A 21,105-nucleotide genomic window follows, 5' to 3' on the forward strand; every position below is an offset into this window, starting at 1 on the left:
TCTGAATATGTACAAAAAGATAATTCTATATCTATTCATTTTCCCAAGTCAGATTTTATAAATGGATATGAAAGTGAGTTTTGAAATTACTCTGGCTGTAGGGAAATTACATTTGCTTTAAAGTAAAGCTTTAAACCCAAGCATTCTGATGTGACCACTGAGCCTTCCGCAGGGACTTCTTGACTGTAAGGCCTCTAGAACTGAACGGTTCAAGTCCAGCTGTCTCTGGCTCATCCTTGTGCACGGTGAGCATTTGTGCAGAGGCTTATTGTTTTGTTGGTTTTTATTTTGTTGATTGTCCTCTCTTAAGTCTCTTTTATGCTGTAACTGCCCTCCCCGCCCCCACTTCCTCTTTTTTTCTCATGTTATGATTTGTTGAAGATGGCAGGTCAATTGGTCAGTAGAATATCTCACAGTCAGGATTTGGCAGATCACTTCCTCTTATAGTCTTTTAACTTTGGATGTCCATGCTCTGTATTTCCTATAAGTAGTTAGATCTGGAGGCTTGATTAGATTTGGGTTCCTTTTTTTTTTTTGGCAAGAATAATTGAGGAGTGGTGGTGTGTTCAGTCTCATCTCTTGTGTTTAAACTTTAAGGAAGCACACTTTTTAAACATGGTTCCATTGCTCTTTTCCCTCAAAACTGGCACAGTAGACAGGGATGATGATGGTTCTCAAGGCTGGCAGCAAAGTGTATTTTCTTTTTTTCTTTTTTGCAAAGTGTATTTTCAACACCAAAAGGAATCAGGCACCTAAGCATCTCATATATAAGCCTGAGTGGCAAAGGTGGAGAGAGAAGAAGGGTTGATGGGTAAATTCCATTTTCTGGATACACAAGAGTATGAAGTTTTCCCATGTGCTTCCGTTTAAATCTGATTAATTCTGCAGAGGTGAGAAGACAGAGGTGAAGATGGGGGGATGCCCACCTGGCCAAGGGTTAGAGGTGGGAGAGAGAAATCACAGGTGGTGGTTTCCCCTTTTTGAATATTCTTATCAAATGCTAGTTGCCCTCAAAAGGCTTTTTTTTTTAAAAAAAAAAAAAAAAAACCTCTTCTGTTGATAAGGGATTTCAGGGCAGCTCTGGTTTTCCTCATGTGTAAAACCTCAATTCCTTTTTATTAATCTTCTCGTGCCTGTGAAATATCAAAATTAATCATTTCTAAAGACGCTACTCTTTAAACATTAAGTTTTTTCTGGGCCGAACCTCAATGTACAAGTTTTTAGCATGAATAGGGCTCATAATTTGAGTTATATGAGGGACATTTTTCTCTTTTTACAGACTTTCTAAGGTCACATGTTTATGTATTTTAAAGCTGTCTAGGAAGAGCACACTTTCTCAAGATACATTTTAATGCATTTTAAAGCTGTTTAGGAAAATGTACAGTCCATGCCACCGCCAGAAATGAAGTGGCGAGATGTATGCTCTGCTGATAACTGCTTCTGCTTAGTTTATTTTCCCAGTTAGGTAGAAAGAAATTTTCTTGTAAAAATTGTCCTCAGTTTCAACTGCTCTATTGCACATAAGCAGGCCATTTCCTGCAGTTTACCTTGCGCTTTCTTATACCAAATAAATATTGTGCCTCTGAACAGAAGCTGAAGTTTGCTAAGAGTGCATATTTTGAACTTGCTCCTCCTTACAGCCCCCATCCTCCTATCCTACCCACTCCTACTGCATTTTTCAAACCTTCAAATGCAGCTAATTTCATTCACACCCCTGGAGAAAAGAGCTGGGAATTATTCAAGTGTCATGCTGATAGAAGTGAACCCAGGATGGGCTTGCACTATCAGAATTGTCTAGCTGGTTTCAAAGGAAGAAGAGCTACACTGACCTGGATGCAAACCCCATTTCTGCCACTAGCCATCTATCTGACTTTAGGCAAATAACTCAATCTCTCCTTAAACCTCAGTATTCTTTGCTGTAAAATGGGGATAATACTATTAAGTAACATTTATTGAGGGCATACCATGTAACAAGCATTGTGCTTTACTTCCCTAATCTCGTTTGACCTTATAACAGTCTAATGGCGGGGGTACTGTTTTTCTCATTTTACATGAAGCTGAGGCCAGGGAGGCTAAGTCATTTGCCTAGAGTGATACCCTTAATGACTTCTAGTGTTGTGCTAAGGATAAAAATATATGTTTTATAGATCTCAATCACCAGGCTTATAAGAAGCCTACAAGAAATAATTTCTGTGGTTGTTAGTCACCTAAAGCATATAACCATAGACCTGAACATTTTGTTAGGGTAAAGTTACTGAGTGATATTTAACTTTTGCTCCCCATATAGCTTAGGTCTTTGGTTTTCAAACAAATGTATAAAATAGGTTATTGCTTCATTTTGTAGAGGATGAATGTCAGTCACAGAGGGTTTAGATGACTCACCCATGACCACAGAGCAAATAAATGATGGAAGTGGGCCTGGAACACACGCCTTCAGATGCAGAACCCATGTTCTTTCAGACTAGTTTTTCAGATTAATCTGGAGATAAAGGATCCAGGTTAATTTAGCTCTGGCAAATGTATCTGGAAGAAACCAAATAAATCCAGTTCCTTTGGTATGGTAGGCTGAATAATGACCCCCAAGGATATCCAAGTCCTAATCCTTGGAACCTGTGAATGTTGCCTTATATGGCAAAAAGGGACTTTGCAAATGTGACTAAGTTAAGGATCTTGAGATGGGGAGATATACTAAATATCTGAGTGGGTCCTAAGTATAATAAGTGTCTTTATAAAAGGAAGGCAGAGGGAGATTTGACTGTAGAAGACAAGTAGGAAATGTGATACAGGGAGCAAGAGGTCAGAGTGATGTAGTGATGTGAAGAAGGGGCCAAGGAGTGCAGGTGAGTTCTAGAAACTGAAAAAGGCAATGAAAGAGATTCTCCCCTCAGCCCTCAGAAGAAAACAGCCCCACCAACACCTGGACTTTAGTGCAGTGAGGCTGATTTTAGACTTCTGGTCTCCAGAGTTGTAAGAGCATAAATTTGTGTCCTATTAAGCCACCAAATTTGTGGTAATTTGTTACAGTAACTGTAGAAAATAGATACACTTCAACTTACTGCACAGCAACTGCATTTTTCTATCTGTAACCTCAGTGCTTAAGCCTACTTTCAAATAGACCAGTGACATTCAGAGGTAAACCGCTGACCCCTGTAGATGGTAACTTATGGATTTTGCTCTAACAACACTGGCCATTCCTGCTGTTCAAGTACAGCATCCTTTCAAGCTTTCAAGAGTTTGGAAGATTCTAATACTCAGTTCTCAAAGAATCAGGCACATCCCCACCTCCACTTTGTTGCCATGTAGGAGGAAGCAGCAGAATCCAGGTGGAATTTTCGGTTTGCGGCTTAAACTTCACTGCTCAACCTTTAAAGCAGAGGTTGCAAATTGGTGGCCCTTAGGCCAGAGATACATTTTGTTTGACCTGACAGTGATTCTTTAAAATTTCAATAATTTGCCAGAATTTAAAACTCAGATGATTTCACAAAAAAGTCCTGATTTCTTTTTTTTTGCGGTACACGGGCCTCTCACTGTTGTGGCCTCTCCCGTTGCGGAGCACAGCCTCTGGACGCGCAGGGTCAGTGGCCATGGCTCATGGGCCCAGCCGCTCCGCGGCATGTGGGATCTTCCCGGACCGGGGCACGAACCCGTGTCCCCTGCCTCGGCAGGTGGACTCTCAACCACTGCGCCACCAGGGAAGCCCTAGCTTAGTTATTTTTTGATGTCCTTGTAGATAAGATAATGATGGGCCAAGTGCTTAAATGAACGATTTGTGCCTAGTTGAACATAAAACCAAAGGATCTGCCTTAAGTATCTTTATCAAGCTGGTGAGTCGTTTCTCGTGCAGTGCTCCAGGGCACGAAGGAAGAAGCAGTTGCATTACTCAGCCTCCTCATCGTTACCACTGGCTCTTCTCCCCACCTGCTGGACCCATGGCTGCCCTCATTATACCTAACTGTACTTCCCTGTGCTCTCCCTGATTATCTTGGCCAAAGAGTCAACAAATCCATTTCCCCTGCCATTCAGCCAAGTCCAGTATCTTATCTGTCAAAGAGAAATTTTTGAGGCAACAGAACAGAAAAAACATGGAAACATTTTATAAAGCACCAATTTTTTTCCCTAAGAAATTCCAGCCTCACTCAGGCTTGGTTCATGTGCCTTTCTGTGTGTAGTGCCAAGGTTCCTTTACTTTCCCCTCATTATCTGGCTTGGAAGGTAGACCTAGTCACTGCATGCATTTCTACCCTAAGGGAGATACAGGGTCTCTCAACTGCTTGGTCTGGTGGGATTCATGCTCTGCTCTGGAACCTGCTTTCTGATATCAGCTTCATGAATGATAACACCCTTGTCTCTGGGTCATGACCAGTTTTTACCCCACAACTATCCAGGGCTCTGTAATTCCTTTATTTGAAAGGTGTATCATTGGCCCCAGAAATCTCTTCTCTAGGCTGATAGCTCCTTGCCCTTTAATGGTTTCAGACCTCTAGGAATCCTACCTTCATTCCTGTTTGGTTCATCCACAGCATACTTATTGGAACTTTTAAAGTCTGATCTCTCTGGGGGTAAAGCTTGGTTTCACTTCACCATTTAAGCTAGCAGCTGGGTCTTAACAATAGCTATTGACCCAATGGCAGCTGCCATCTTCCTGAGCTTTTCTGTCTCAGATTAACTCCTGCTTATGCTCTGTTGGACTGGACCCCATCTAAATGACCAGATTCTTTATGATGGCTTCCCTCAGGTTGCCCTATGGCGAGACCTTCTAGAATCTTATCACTGCCTTGGATACCAGAGAATAACTGTACAAACTGTTAATATAATAGCTCCCAACAACAGCAAGGAAGAGTTTTTCCTCTTATGAAAACAGAAAAGGTGCTTTTCAAATGTTGAGATAACATGAAATGGGATGGAAAGCAAATGCTTTGGAAGCCAAATCAAAAAGATTTCAACAGTTGAGGATAGCTTGCTAAAAGAAATAGAATGGGATTTGAAGGATATATGTGTAGTCCTCAATTGCAGTTAAAAAAAAATCACGCCTTCAAGTTCAAGGTTGGAACACCTGCCTTAATTGTGGTTTGTGCTAGGGTGGGAGTTGGAGATTTTATTTGACTAAGGAAGACCACTCTGACTTGAGTGCTAAGAGAGGGTGTGCTCTTAGGTGTGTTCGCAGTACTCTGTCCAGGCTGAGAAGGGAAGCCCCAGACCCTCTGCCCAGGGATTGAACTCTGGCAGCCTGTGGGCATAACACATTGTATTGACTAGCATGCTGACTTTGAAAAATTCGGAATGGAATCTCTTTGGGTAAGGCATATACTCTCCAGTGTTAGGTATTTATGTTACTTCTCTGATTCTAAAGACTTTTAAAAAAATTTTATTTTGGCTGCTTTGGGTCTTTGTTGCTGCGTGTGGGCTTTCTTTAGTTGCGGCGAGCAGGGGCTACTCTTCGTTGCTGTGCGCAGGCTTCTCATTGTGGTGGCTTCTCTTGTTGTGGAGCACGGGCTCTAGGGCACTCGGGCTTCAGTAGTTGTGGCCCACGGGCTTTAGAGTGCAGGCTCAGTAGTTGTGGCACACGGGCTTAGTTGCTCCGTGACATGTGGGATCTTCCCGGACCAGGGATAGAACCCGTGTCCCCTGCATTGGCAGGCGGGTTCTTAACCACTGTGCCACCAGGGAAGTCCCTCTAAAGACTCTTGTGGTCCTCCTTTCTCAGTCCCTTATTTAAATACTCTTAATGGGTACCAGGGTCCATCCTAAGCCTACACTTTGAGCGGGGCTTCATAAAATTAAGGGGATAAAGAAGAGGGTGATCTGGAAAGCACGGAAGTTAGATACCAGTTCACATTGTCATAGTTGTGAGAGCCACAGCTCTGTAGTCTGGAGAGCTGTCTTCAGGTACCTGAAGGATTGTCATGTGGAAGAGGAGTTAGATTCAGTCCATCTCCAGGAATTTTTCAGGACTATGCACCTTACTTCAGTCACAAAGTTGAGAGGATACAGAGGGGAGCAAGTCAGTCTGTCTGTCTTCAAGGCCAAGTTTACCATACAGTGGAGGAGATACACAGAGATGGCTGTAAAATTGTAATACTCTCTGGTTCTCCAGAAGACAGAAATGAGGAGGCAGATTTCTGCTCAGTTTAGAAAGCCCTTTCCTAACAATTAGAGCTCTCCCCAAGTGGAGTGGGCTGCCTTCAAAACTCGTCACCAGTCATGTTGTCCAGCTCATGAGGATGAGCTGGAGAAGCTTTGAATGGGGGGTCAGAGTAGATGATTTTTCTGCCTTTATCAATCTATGGTTACAAGTCCCCTCACTTGCTTTCCTTTACTTACCCAAAGAGAGTTATTACCATACTGAATGCCCACGGGTTGTACTCAGCGTTCTAGGCAGACCACGCTGGGAAGAGTGTGGGGTTGCAGGGTTTCTACTGTGTGGAATTGCACTGGTGAGTTTGTCTTATGGAGACACAAGAGCCAATAAGCAGGGACCTGGCTGGTTTTCTTGTTCACGGACCTGGTAGAAGAATCTAGTGGCGTATTTGGCAGGTACAGTCTTATTGCTTCTTTTGTTTGTTGGTTGCATCTGGCTGTGAGGATCATGACATCCCCTTTGAGTGGTGCAACACTTCATTTCCTGGGACAAGTATCCTGAGAAAAGTCTATTTCCTATGTGTCCCCCACCCCCCGACCCCGCTCCAGGAATCCAGATAACGTCCAGAGATTAGCTCCCAAGACAGGAGATTCCAAGTTCTTCCTCTTTGATGGTGGAACTTTAAAAAAAGTCAGACTTCTATCATTGGGTCCCTAAAAATCCCTCAGCCCTACAAAATATGTAAGTCACATTTTGGCTCCATGCAGAAGGCTAAACCAAGCAAAGGCAGCATCTCTTCACAGCCTTTGAGGCAAAATCTGGCAGCACCATTCTTTTTTTTTTTTTTTTTTTTTTTGGCGGTTCACGGGCCTCTCACTGTTGTGGCCTCTCCCATTGCGGAGCACAGGCTCCGGACGCGCAGGCTCAGCGGCCATGGCTCACGGGCCCAGCCGCTCCACGGCATGTGGGATCTTCCCGGACCGGGACACGAACCTGTGTCCCCCGCATCGGCAGGCGGACTCTCAACCACTGCGCCGCCAGGGAAGCCCTGGCAGCACCATTCTTGTCTCTTTCTGCTGCCACATCGCCGTTCTCATCAGCTCTCCCTTCCCCACTGTCTATATAATGTAATTGTAAGGAGGGTAGATAGGGCCTCTTTCTTTTGGCAAGCGCATTCTAAGGTTCTGAAAGGCAGACACTATCTGATTTTGGCATTTCTTTCCAATTTTTGTGTGTCTGACCCTGGGTCAGCTCTTTGGGACATTTTCCCCAGGTATGTCAGAAATCACCTAAAGGATGTGGAGATGAGGTGTAGGAGGTTAGGGGGAGCAGAACTGCCACCCACCTCCCCCAACTGCTCTCACTGCTCTGTGCAAAGGAGACAGGCAATTCTTTCCAAAAAGTTTGGAGCCAGAGCCAAATGTGAAACGCCACAGCTGCTGTGGCCGCTGGGTGTGTGGACATGTCCGTCGCCCTGGCATGTGCTCTTCCCTTCAGGAGTTCTCTCCCCTGGGTGAGTGAGAGTTGAGCCAGTCCCAGATGGAGTGGGGTGCCTGCCTCCTGCATCGGACCCCTGGGAATGTCTAGAGTAACAGAGGCAGAGGGTAGGGGTTCTCAGCTCTGACAGACAGTTGATTGCACCCAGAGGCTTAAAAAAATGCATAGTAGTCCCCAGAGGTAGTTTATTTATAAATGCTTGCAATTTTATTTTGTTTTAGTTTTTTGGCACAATCACTTTAATTTTTATTAGAGTATAGTTTTTTGGTTTTTTTGTTTTTTTTTTTGTTTTTTTTTTGCGGTACGCAGGCCTCTCACTGTTGTGGCCTCTCCCATTGTGGAGCACAGGCTCCGGACGCGCAGGCTCAGCGGCCATGGCTCACGGGCCCAGCCGCTCCGCGGCATGTGGGATCTTCCCGGACCGGGGCACGAACCCGCGTCCCCCGCATCGGCAGGCGGACTCCCAACCACTGCGCCACAAGGGGAGCCCTAGAGTATAGTTGATTTACAACGTTGCGTTACTTTCTCCTGTTCAGCAAAGTGTATCAGTTATGCATATACATAGATACTCTTGTTTAGATTCTTTTCCCATACAGGTCATTACAGAGAAATGGGAAGAGTTCGCTGTGTTATACTGTAGGTCCTTATTAGTTATCTATTTTATATATAGTAGTGTGTATATGTCAGTCCCAGTCTCTCAATTTATCCCTCCCCCACCCCCAAGGTAATTTTTTAAGCATCTTTATATATTTCGCATACTCTACATTCACCCATTTGCAGCGTACAGTTCAATGGTTTTAGTATATTCACAGAGTTGTATGACTAGTACCACAATTTGAGGACATTTTTACCAGTCACTCTCCATTTCCCCTCAAAATCCTCAGTCCTAGGCAACCAACCACCCATCTATCTACTTCCTGTCTCTATAAATTTGCCTATTCTGTACGTTTCTTATAAAGAGAGTCACACAACAGGCGGTCCTTTGTGACGGACTCTTTTCTCTTAGCGTAATGTTTTCAAGGTTTGTCCCTTGTCATGTACCAATACTTCATTCCTTTTGTTGTCAAATAATATTCCATTTTAGGAATATACTATATTTTCTTTATCCACCGTCAGCCAATGGACGTTTGGGTTGATTCCACTTTTTGGCTGTTGTGAATAATGCTGCCAATAAACAATGTGTACAAGTTTTTGTGGAGAAATATATTTTCATTTCTTCTGGGAATATACCTAGAAGTGGAATTTCTGGGCCATATGATAACTTCATGTCTAACCTTTTGAGGAACTGCCAGACATTGTCCAAGCAACTGTACCATTTTACAGAGGCGTTTCGTAAAAGCTCCCTGTGGTGAGTCTAGATATGATTATACTGTGCTGCCCGTGTGGGTTGGAACCCTCAGTCTGCCTCATCTGGAAGTAAAATAACTGCAAAACAGAGATCAGCTTGTACCCGAAGGGGAGAATACTTTTAGAGCAGAACATCCACCCCTTCCAAGGTGTTCTTCTCAACCTTCTCCATCCCTCAGCCCTTGATAGTAGTCCAAGGTCAACTGAGCTCTGACTAGAGGACTGGTCAGAGGAAGGAAGGAGGAAGATTACCTATCCAGTGTCCACCTAGGGTACAGGTTGGCTGCAAAGAGTTAAGTTGATCTGGAAAACTGATCTGTGGGTTAAGTGGAGCCGAGCCACAGATGTGTAATCCCCACTTCTGAGGGTGTGACATCTCTTCTTTTAAGTGTCATCACTTAGTTGGTGCTATCTGGTAAAAACTGAGTCATGAGGTGCCGACAAAAATTCCTTGCACTCCATGTGAAACTTGAGGCATCTGCTCATTCCTGAGATATTCACAGCTGTCAGCCCCGTTTTGATGGTAAACAATTTGCTGCGGATGAAATCCTGCACTGTGACTTTGCCCGGCTTGTCTGAGAGAGGCATAGACCCAGGTGGTGTGCCCTCGAGAATCTGAGCGTGAGGGGCTGCGTGAGGGTGACCCGAGGATTGAGCAGCCCCGCCTTTCACAGAGCCCTGTTTCCAAAGCAGCCCCAGTGGAGGAAGACAGAAACCGACCGTATTGTCCCGAGAGCTTTTAAAGAACATTCCTTCCGCTGCAGATGTGCATTTCCAAAGGGTGCCTGTGAACTAGCCTGAGTCTTGTTCTCCCTTCTTTGTGTTTGCAGCCACGGCACGGGGTACGATAGTGATAACCATACCACTCCCATCCTCTGTGGTGCCCAGTACAGGATACACACCCACGGCGTCTTCAGGGGTATTCAGGTGAGTGTGCAGGGGCCCCAGATGCCTCTTTCCTTCCCAACAGTCTTTCACTTCCTTGCTGAAGGCCATTTGGCCCTGGCAAGTCTGTTCCTAATTGTAGGCTCCTGTGACAGCAGGGACCCCTCCTCTTCCACTGGGGCAGCTTGGGGGCCTCCTCCTCTCCAGAGGCCAGTGTGGATGTGGCCGCCTCCCTGACTCAGGCCAGGATGCTTCCTGCAGAACCCCTTCCCTTCCTCCTTCACTGCCTAACTCACCTTCTCCAGGGTGGGCCGCGCACATCTTGTATCGGTGGTAAATGAGCTTGAATTAATGACCTGGACTCTTGACTTGTAAGGAGACTTGGTCCACAAGGTAAAGCGCCCAAAGTTCGAGTCTATCATTGCTAATAATAAAAATAACAATAATAAACAGCACCATGTATGGCTGGACACTTTCTCTATGCCAGGCATTGTGCTAAGTTTTATACCTGGACATTTTTTTAAAGATAGAATTCATTTTTTTTCGAGCAGTTTTTAGGTTTAAGGAGAAACAGAAAGTACAGAGAGTTCCCATATCCACCCCTCACCCCATCCCTTGGTCTCCCCTATTAACATCTTGTATGGGTGGTACATTTGTTACAATGATCAGCCAATATTGATACAACATTAACTGAAGTCCATAGTTGACATTAGGGTTCACTTTGTGTGTTGTGCAGTTCTAAGGGAGAGTAAAGAAAGTAAAGTAAAAAGGCTGACGTTTTCAGAGAATTCAGGAAACTCGATGGAAGGCCACCTTCAGGGAGCCTCTCTTGGATGCTCAGAAACATGCACAGTTACCAAGGGTTTGTGTTTGTGACTCTGGCATGTGACTCAGTGTCTGCAACATGAGGAACGGCTGAGATTCTTTCACCGGCCTAGTCAGCACACTAGAAACAAATTGTGTGTGGGCCAAGTCCTCACGTGATGTGTGGGGCAAGTGTTCTGAGATGTTCTGATGAATGTTTCCAGAAGCATCATGGTGATAGAACAGCATGCTCCCTCATCTCAGGCCTTCCAATGGTGGGAATTAAGGCAAGGGTTACAGAAATATGATGGCAATCAGATGGCAATCAGACAAGTACCATCAGACTCTTCCACCAGGACCGGCTGACATTGACAACTCAGATTTATGTCCTATTGCCGTGTGTGCTGCCTTCAGGATCAATTAAAGGAAGTGTAAAAAGCTCCTTTTGCCTTCCTCTCCACCAAGGGCAGTTTGTCAGACTTGCTGTCATGTCCTCTGATAGACTCCAGACCAGACGGGTGTTCATTTTCTGCTAGAGTAGACCAGTCGGACACAGCTGGCTCGCCATTTAAACTTATGCCACATTTTGCCTTGAGGCACTGTGTGGCCCATCAATAGCAGAGCTATATGAGACTACTGTACGTTTTCTTCAAAAAGATCTCACGGTGCAAGGCAGTGTGAAATAGGAACGCAAACAGGAGCTTGGGGGTGGTGTGGGAAGTGCACAGGGCAGGAGTGGGTTAAGCTCAGAAGTGTTTCCAGGTCTTAACACGAACTATGGCCGTGCTCTTGGGCCTTGACTGCACATCTGTGAGAGCACAAGGGATACAGTGATGCCTCAGGCACTTCCACTGTTCCTGTCTATGACTCTTTGGTCCCAGGAGCCTAAGGGGCTTCTGCCTCACCGTTTCCCCGTAGCTCCTTTTCATGGAGGACCGGCCATGCACACACTCACTCGCACAAGATAAGGGAGATCAGAAGAATGCCCTGAGACGGACACGTGAAGTGGACGGAAGGTGGACACAGTGTTTCTGAGTGTCTCTAGTAAAGGATTGCCCTGGCTACGCCATGGCCCTCCTGGAGTTTCAGCTCCCTTCACAGACAGAACCTCCATATCCCAGGAGCTCCTTCTTCCTTGTCATTGACTCATATGTGGAAGGTCTGCTCAGTTGGGGGTTCATTTAATATCCTTTGTGTTTCTCTACTAAGGACTTCCCAACCCATTGCAGATTGGGCCCAAGGTCATGTGGCCGGGTGTCCCGAGTGGGAGGGGATAGAATAGAACCTGGAGCTTTGGACTTCCAGACCTCACTGCCTCAAGAGGAGAAGCTGAGAGACAGGATGGATCGGGAGCTCTTCCAGTCACCAGCGTTTCTTTTCCAGATGCTCCAGATCAGCAGTACCAAACAGACTTTATTTCAAGTCCCCGTTCTGGTTGATAGCCGTGATGATGTTAGAGCACCGCATTGTAGAATATACTTCTCTGTCACCCATTAGTGACATCGGCTGCGGGCGCCTCGGGTGTGGTGGGGAGTGGCTTAGGCCTCACATCCGCCATCCCTTCTTTGGGAATACTTCAACGCTCACTTTCCTCGGGACCAACATGAATGTTCACACGTGCCTTAAAACCTCCGTTTCTCTTACACTCTGCTTTCAGGACGTGCGGCGAGTGCCCGGAGTAGCCCCGACTCTTGTTCGGTCGGCATCTGAGACCAGTGAGAAACGCCCCTTCATGTGTGCTTACCCGGGCTGCAATAAGAGATATTTTAAGCTGTCTCACTTACAGATGCACAGCCGGAAGCACACTGGTAAGTGCGTCCATTGTCCAGCGTTGGCTCTGGTGGCCTTTGGGCAGCAGTGCTCCCGGCTCCTGCGCTGCCAGGACACAGGTGATTGCTGGGATGGAAAGTAGGTGCTGCTTTCAAAGATCTGGCCCAGGCGATGGAAGAAGGATGCCAGGTCATTTTGTATCCTGATGGTCCATCCTTTATTAAAGAAGGGCAGAGCAGAATAGGTGGAGAGAGAATTCCACAGAATTAAAGAGACCTGTGTTTGAATTCTGGCGTCACCACCAGGTGGTGTGACCTTGAGCAAGTTACCTAACTGTTCTTCAGATTTCACTTGCCTCACCTACCTTATACAATTGTTGAGACTAGATTAACTTCTAAAATCAAATTGAATTAAAGGAGTTACAGCTAGCCTGGGAGCTTGGTAATCAGATGATTCTGAGAGCTTGATATGCAAGGTCATCCTAAGACTTAGGAAAAGATGGTCCAAAGAAGAACTTAACTGCTTGGGTTAGTAATAACCAACCAGATAGGAATGGGAAAATGGCTTATAGGTTTAATTTTTGTTTTCAATCTTAAAAAAAAGGGATGATGATTTTTGATGATGTTTTAAAGAAAACTGGATTCTCCCACAGATCAAGGGGTCTGCCTCTGGGAAAGAGAGAACTGGCCATGTGCTGTTGTTGGCTGCCTTGAATGTGAACAGCCATTCACAAATGTCTGCTCTTGGCCTTGTGGGCACTACTAGATAGGGGTGTGGCTAGGTCTCCCCTACAGAAAAGCCGGGCAAAGCACAGGCTTTCCTGCTGGGGAGTTGGTACCATTCTTTCCACGGCAGAAGGGAAGCTACATTGTTATGATTACCATCATTATTTTATTGTTACTGTGGACTTTGCTTTGGAGAAGCTGGAGAAGAAAATGAGCTGCATTCAGATCTCTTTAGACCATTGGTCTTTGCTAAGCCATTGCGTCTGGAGGATGCAATTCTGGCATAGACCTGAGGTTGCACTCAGTAAACCACTTGCTTTGAAGCTGAAGATGAGAGAACCAGTTGCATGTTATATTTTTACATATTTCCCCAAATGGGATCATTTGAAAACTATCTGTTAAGATTATAAGGAAAATGATAAAGTAAAGTTCTGCCTAGACGGATGTAATACATTGAAGGCAATGTGGTTGTAGAAATTTTAATGGGAAAGAGGCACTTAGAAAACAGTGAGGGTTAGATGTCTATGGGAAGGGAAGGCAGTGGGCAAGATAGTCATGACCCCCAGACCCGCTGGAACCTTTAAGAAATGCTTCCTTGGGCTTCCCTGGTGGCGCAGTGGTTGAGAGTCCACCTGCTGATGCAGGGGACACGGGTTCATGCCCCGGTCCGGGAAGATCCCACATGCCGCGGAGCGGCTGGGCCCGTGAGCCATGGCCGCTGAGCCTGCGCATCCGGAGCCTGTGCTCCGCAATGGGAGAGGCCACAACAGTGAGAGGCCCACGTAAAAAAAAAAAAGAAATGCTTCCTTGCAGAAGACGAGGAGGGTGGGGTATTTAACAACGCTGAAGTCCCTTTCTTGAAAGAGTGCCATCTTTTTGTATTTATTTATAATAATAGTACAGACTATTATGTTAAGTACTTTTATATTCAATACTTTCTATGTGCCAAATTCTCTGCATGCATTATTTCATTTAATCCTCACGCACAATTATCCAGTGGTAGGATATAGGGAAGCGGGACTTAAACTCACGACTTTCAACTCCAAGTCACAGGCCGCCTTCTCAAAGAGTCTGTGGTCTGTTTTGGAGCCAAGACGTACACAAATGAAAAGGGACAGAGAGTGTGTGAATCTGGAGGTGCTGAGAAGACTTGCTCGAGTGAGCGCCGTTCGTTTCTTGGAGGAGGAAGGGCTTGGGTTAACCATCAAAGGGTTGGCAAGGTTGGGCAGAGGAAGTAAAGGATGAGCAGGAGCAGAAAGGCAGAGAAAAGACATGAGACTGAACAAGAGTGTTGCTTTTCCCAGGTTGAAGAGGTGAAGCTTAAGTTGCTGGGCTGGATATCAATAGCAAGTTAAGGAAAGGCTCCTGCCCTCAGGATTTTCCAGCTTGCGGCAGAACTAGACCTGGACACGGCCCCATGTTAGACGTTCTGTAATAAGTTCTGTAATGAGGGAAGGAAGGGCTTTCTGTGTGAACATGAAGTTTCCAAGAAGGTGTCGCAGAGGAAGCGGCATTTGTGAGGGACGTGCAGTAGAGTTTTTGATGGGTTAGGAATCCGGAGATAGGGATGAAGGATGTTTAGTGTGAGCAAAGTACAAGGCAGTTTTTGGGAATGGTGAGCTCTGTATAGCAGGAATATAGATTAATCAGGGAAACAGAGGGGGTCATGAGGCTGGAAGGGTAACCAGGCACTGCCCAGCAACAGAAAAAGCCGGCTGATCCTGGGAAGGCTTGCTCTCCATCCCAGAATGCTGGTGACTCAGAATTCTCATAAGAAGGTGGGATGACCCAGGGTCGCTCAGTGCATTCAGGGGGCGCAGTTCCCAGGATTTGGCTAAACTTTCTCCAGTGAGGACAGGGGTGGGGCTTCTCCATTCTGAGGCAGGAGGTTGTGTAATCCCAGTCCTGACTTCTCTCGGGTAAAGGGATACCAAAAACTCTAAAGGCTCTGGCTCCTGGTTTAACTTGAGCACCTCACAACCATGCAGCTGTTTATGCCTGACTCAGGAATGGGAAGTCAGTAGCAGAGAACACCACATCTTCAGGCCATAAAACATAAAACACTTATTTCACAGGGCTGGCTCCAAGGCACATCCATCCCAGAATTCTGCCTCAGACTCAGCCTAGGACTTAAGACTGCTTTGGTTTATTATTTGTTTAAATATTCTCTGTACTTTTTGAGCACTGTCTCTGTGCTAGGTAGGCACTGGACTAAGACCCTTATGTGGATGGTCTGTTGTAATCTGCTTATAAATCCTTGGAAGTTGTCGGATTATTGGCTCCATTTCACAGTGAGGAAATGATACCTCAACCAGCACTTTAAGTGGAAGAGCTGGATGTGACCCCAGCGTCAGACTCCAGAACCTGAATTTCCTTCACTTCTTTTTTTTTTTTTTTAATTTATTTATTTTTGGCTGCGTTGGGTCTTGTGTTGCTGTGCACGGGCTTTCTCTAGCTGCATCAAGCGGGGGCTACTCTTTGTTGCGGTGCGCGGGCTTCTCATTGCAGTGGCTACTCATTGCGGAGCACGGGGTCTAGGTGCGCAGGCTTCAGTAGTTGTGGCACGCGAGCTCAGTAGTTGTGGCGCCCAGGCTTAGTTGCTCCGCAGCATGTGGGATCCACCGGAACCAGGGATCGAACCCGTGTCCCCTGCATTGGCAGGCGGATTCTTAACCACTGCGCCACCAGGGAACTCCCCCTCCATTCACTTCTAACGCATCCTTATTCACGCAACCCCCTTCTACGCCTCCTGCCCACGAGTGTACGTATAGGTGGGCCTTTAACCTCACACTGTGGTTGGCAGTACATCCCTGAAACCTTCCACCCGAGTGCCTTCAGCATTTTGGGATCCCTTCAGTCCCAGTAAGAGAAGTTGCCTCTAATGAGATCCTCATTTCCAGTATCATTTTCAAACGGAATATGTGTCTTCCCAAAGGTGAGAAGCCATACCAGTGTGACTTCAAGGACTGTGAGCGAAGGTTTTCTCGTTCAGACCAGCTCAAAAGACACCAAAGGAGACACACAGGTTTGTAGGCTCCCTTCTCGTTGCTGGCACTGTGTTCCCTCGGGTCATGGTTGATTTTGTGATTCTCTTTATTGTTCAGTATGGATGTGAGAGGGTCAGCCATTTGTTTGTTTAGTTTCTCCAATAATTTTTTCCCCCTAATCTCTGGGGATTTACCTTTCCTTAAGGGGGAAAAAAAAAAAGAAGAAGAAGAAAGGAAAGAAAAAGAAACATCCCATATTTCCCCTGAAAACCACAGAGCCATGATATTCCCACTAGCAATTTGCTGTTGATACACTGAGTGTCAATAAAGAACATGGGTGGTGGAGAGCAAAATCCCATTTGTAGTGTGTGATTCACTTTTTCAGTCTCAGACACAGCTGAGAACTTGGTGAGAAGCTGGACATTTGTGGTTAAGCAGTAGTTGTTCCCAAGAACACAGGTCTTCAAGGATTACTTTGTAGAATCAGGTGGTTCCTGCTGGGCCTGGGGTACTGGGGAAATCTGAGGGCGAGGCAGATATTGCAGGCGTGGCTGGAGATGCCTGGCTCCTTGGGCCGCCGGGAAGTAGGCCTTGTGGGCCTTGCTTTGCCCCACATGGTTAGGGCCACGGCTAGACCTTCTCTGTCCGTTTAGGTGTGAAACCATTCCAGTGTAAAACTTGTCAGCGAAAGTTCTCCCGGTCTGACCATCTGAAGACCCACACCAGGACTCATACAGGTAAAACAAGTGCGTAAACTTTTCTTCACATTTATTTTTCAATATTTTTTTAAACTACTGTTGAATGGAGTTGCTTGTGATGAGAGAGATTGGAAAAAACAAGTTCTAAGCAGGTTTAGATTCAGTGGAGAGAAAGAACAGTGCATGGCTATCTTTAAATAACAACATTGTTTAAGAAGGAATGAGGGTGGGGGACGCAGAGCATAAGAGATGTGAAAAGAACTCTTTTCATGATTGTCCAGAATGAAGTGAAGAGATAAGCTAGGTCCCTGCTGTTCCCAATTTGTTGCATCACATTTTTATCAACGCAGTTTGATAGGATAATCAACCTTACAGAAAAACAGCAAAAATTCTAGCAAGCCAAACACTTATTTTCCTGAAAGTTTGCGTTTCACAACACTATTTTCAGAGGACTGAATCTTTGCTCTGCTAAAAATTAATGCTGCAGGAGCAGTCATGGTTTCTGCCAGACCCATATCAGAGTGTGGGTATTATTTCCTTCGTACTAGAATAGAGAGGGGAATAGGACATTAATTCACTGGCTGCTGAAAGTTTTTGCTTCTCCACAAGGCTGGTGTGATTCATAATGAAAATAGCACCATCTTTGTTGTGTATTTTCTAGCTTTGGAGGGAGGGCCAATGCTTAGGTTATCTCATTTTATCTTCACACCATCCTTGGAAGAAGAGTGGGGTAGGCACGTTTTATCCCCATTTTACAGATGAGGAGGCTGAGGCACGTGATAAAATGACTTTGTCTAAAGTCCCAAAGCTAGTAAGTAGCAAACCCAGTTCTGTCTTCTCCCAGCCCACCTACCCACTGCCTTCTTTGTTGGGGAAAGAGCCTGGGTTCACCTTGCAGCCCAGGGAGGATAGAGAATAAAGAAGAGACCCAAGGTCAGCAGAGTTGAATTCCATTGAGAGACTGAGGAGAATGATGACTGACAGGAGAAGAGGTTGGGATTTACCCATCAGGAGGTGTTCTTTGACAGCATGGCTGGCGGTGGGGGTGGGGAACAGGAGCCAGATCAGAAAGAGCAGAGGAGCAGTGAGTAGGAGGTGAGGGAAGTGGGAGGTCATGAGCCCCTGTGAAGTCCTGGATTCTCAGCCCCAACAGGCTGTACGTACTGACAGTCAAGGCCCCTGTGCCCCAGAGTTGGTGGGACGGGCATCTCATTCCCTTACTCACGTGCCTTTGGTGTCGATTCTTGGCCTTAGTCCTGAGCTCATAACTTGGTGACAAAGAGTTATCATCGCTTGGACCCTGCCCCCTACCCGGTGCATATCTGTATATGTACAAAGTGACCTATGTCACCAGCAGACTGTTTAATGCTCTATTTGACTGGCCTCCAGTTCTGACCCTGGAACAGCACCTCTCCTGGGACATTTCTCAGTGCTTGTCCCATCCAGTAGTTCTCAGAGAAAGTAACGTGGGACTAGCCATATCCTGAGAACATCCCCAGGTGGTACAGGCATAGGCTCCTGCAACGTTTTTACTTAAGATAAAGCTATGGCTGTATTTCCATTATGTCGAGGTCCAATGCATCGAGGTATGATGCAGCAAAGTGTGTGGGCTTTGGAATCAGACAGACCTGGATTTAAGTCTTGCCTGGGTCTGCCCTCACCAGAGGTCCAGCTTCATCTGTAGAGTGGGGATAATAATGCTGGCCTCACAGGCTGCTGTAAGGAGTACATGAAATTATATATATATATATGTGTGTGTGTGTGTATATATGTATATATATATATATTTGAATATATATGTATGTATATATGTGTGTGTGTAATACCCCAGCACAAGGCTTGGCACGTATTAGGCATTCATAAATGCTAATTATCTTCACTATCCAAAATGAGGCTTGGAAGGATCTTCTGAGGCCTCCTTAGATGGAGAAGCCTCGATTTTTTGGCAAGCTTGTTAAAAATCTCAAAACCATGCCTCAGTTAGAATCTTCTGTATAATGGGTATTATGCTGAGTAACCCTTTAAGGTAAAAGAAGCAAATACCATGTGCACTGATGTCAGTGATTTATTGAAAAACACCCGGCCCATCCAGAATATCTATACAGACAGAGATATTAAAGCTACAGTCACAGCTCCGCTACTGGGTGGCTGTCAATCAACAATATCCAGGGTGGTGATCCTGAGGCCCTTGCCTCCCAATTAAGCTCAATTCCCTCCTTAAACAGCAAAGGGGAAACATTTACACAGTTCACAAAACAGTCTAATGGCAGGGGTTTTACCAAATGCTTTTCCCCCTTGATTAAATATGAATTGCCCAGACATTTCCATTAACTAGACTCATTCTTTCTCTCCCATTTCCCAAGTCTTCTGACTCAATAACACTTTATAATTGTCACAGTATTTTAATCCTTAAGGCCCCAGAGGTGCTGCCACTTCAAGGCTGCTTGCGAGATGAGCCCGATTTGTTAGCTTAGGGAAAGAGCTAGAGAGAATCTGGAGTGGGTGTCTTGTGATGATTTAATTTGGGCCTTTGATGATTGAACTTGCGCCCCATCTCTCCACCCCAAGTGTCTCTGACTGGCCATTGTGTCAACAGGTGAAAAGCCCTTCAGCTGTCGGTGGTCCAGTTGTCAGAAAAAGTTTGCCCGGTCAGACGAATTAGTCCGCCATCACAACATGCACCAGAGAAACATGAGCAAACTCCAGCTGGCGCTTTGAGGGGTCCACGCCAGGCACCGTTCTGTGTCTCAGGCAGGACAGTGTGTGAACTACTTTCAAAGCTGACTTTAAAATTCCTCCTCACTCGCCTCTCTAAGAAGGAAACGGAGGTTGATCTTCTTCATCCAGCTTCTGAGAAAGATGCCTGTACTACCGGATCCTACCAGGTTTGCCCAGAGGAGTTGGTCTCTGCTTAGCCAACTTTTAGTTGACTCGTAAGGCTCTGGAGCAGTGGCTGTCAGTGTCCAGTTAGTTAAAAGCCCATTGCCATTTGGTCTGGATTTTCCACTGTAAGAAGAGCCATTGTTGGTAATGCGCCCCCCTGCCCCCTCTCCCTCTACGCTCATTTTCACGAGGAATGGAGTCATTGTACCTTTTTCCATCATAGAATATTTATAGGCCAGGGCATGTGGATGTGCCTGCTAATGTAAACTTTGTCATGGTTTCCATTTACTAACAGCAACAGCAAGAAATAAATCAGAGAGCAAGGCACTGGGGGTGAGTGCCGTCCGACATTCCGGAGCTTAGGCAGGCTGCGAACCTGGAAAGCAGGATGTAGCGCCACCAGGCAACTTTTAAAACCCAAGCATTTCAAGCGGCTGAAAAAAGAATCAGAACTAACCAGTACCTCTGCAGAGATATCTAAAAGAATCTTTTATCATTCAGTTAATTCCATGTTAACATTAGCACAGTGCTCTTAAGAAACCATGCTTGAGGATCTGAGATTTTGTTTTTGCGTTTCTTTTTGACTTTTTTGAGTTGTAATCATATGCATCTTCAGAGATGTACATGTCTCCTCACACAAAGGAAGTGGAATTCATTTTTATCATTTGGGGTGTCCCTAAGAGTATACAGACCACACTGGTTATGTGGCTTCAAGTTGTAAAAAATTAAAGGGACTCTAAAAGAAAATAAGGGCTGGTCCGGGATCTCCACTGATAAGACTGTTCTTTAGTAACTTAAGTAACTTTGGGTCTACAAGTATATGTGAAAAAAAATGAGACTTACTAGTGTGAGGAAATCCATTGTTTAAAGGTGGTTGGGTGTATGTGTGTGTTTTGTTTTTTAAGGGAGGGAGTTTATTATTTACTGTCGCTTGAAATTATTATGTAAATATATATATCTGATAATGACTTGCTGTTTGACAACTAAGGTTAGGAAATGTATAAATGTTAGATGAATCACTGTTTTGGTGTTGATCTTCCAACATATAACACTAAGTAACACTAAAAATGTAACCTGCATTTTTCACTTCGCTCTCAATTAAAGTCTATTCAAAAGGAAAGTGGTAAGATTCTATCAGCTGTATTGTGTACAAATCTTGAGGACAGTTGAGCCTCTCTTAAACAGGTAAGATGCTGACGCTGACATCAGTCACCACTTAAGTCTGTCCGGGTCCTGACCACTCTCAGTGATTTCTCTCAGTTGAACCTCAGGAGGCAATTACTGGTCATAGAAGCAGCCAGAGAGCACCGCCTTCACCTCTCATCATGCCATGTGGATGGCACGGGGGGAGTTGTATTTTCAGAGTCATTTTCATCGGGCTCTCCTTGCATCACTGCTTACTCCAGGTCAGCAAAAGAGAGTAGAGAGAT

The 21,105-nt window shown here is 45.4% G+C and overlaps 1 protein-coding gene across 2 annotated transcripts in view; it reads left to right on the forward strand.

Moving 5' to 3' along the window:
• The window catches only part of WT1 (WT1 transcription factor), a 42,624-nt gene extending 23,114 nt beyond the window's left edge, over positions 1-19,510 (forward strand). The window contains exons 6-10 of one of the 2 annotated variants that reach the window (XM_060104131.1): positions 9,754-9,850; positions 12,270-12,420; positions 16,043-16,132; positions 16,748-16,831; positions 19,389-19,510. In XM_060104131.1, the coding sequence (XP_059960114.1) occupies positions 9,754-9,850; positions 12,270-12,420; positions 16,043-16,132; positions 16,748-16,831; positions 19,389-19,510 (544 nt within the window). Of the gene's footprint in view, positions 1-9,753; positions 9,851-12,269; positions 12,421-16,042; positions 16,133-16,747; positions 16,841-19,388 lie in introns of both variants that reach the window. The other variant, XM_060104133.1, reaches the window with a different exon arrangement.
• Positions 19,511-21,105: the final 1,595 nt, after the last annotated feature.

Source organism: Mesoplodon densirostris, chromosome 7, assembly GCF_025265405.1.
Source record: "Mesoplodon densirostris isolate mMesDen1 chromosome 7, mMesDen1 primary haplotype, whole genome shotgun sequence".
In the NCBI taxonomy this organism is placed as follows: Eukaryota; Metazoa; Chordata; class Mammalia; order Artiodactyla; family Ziphiidae; genus Mesoplodon; species Mesoplodon densirostris.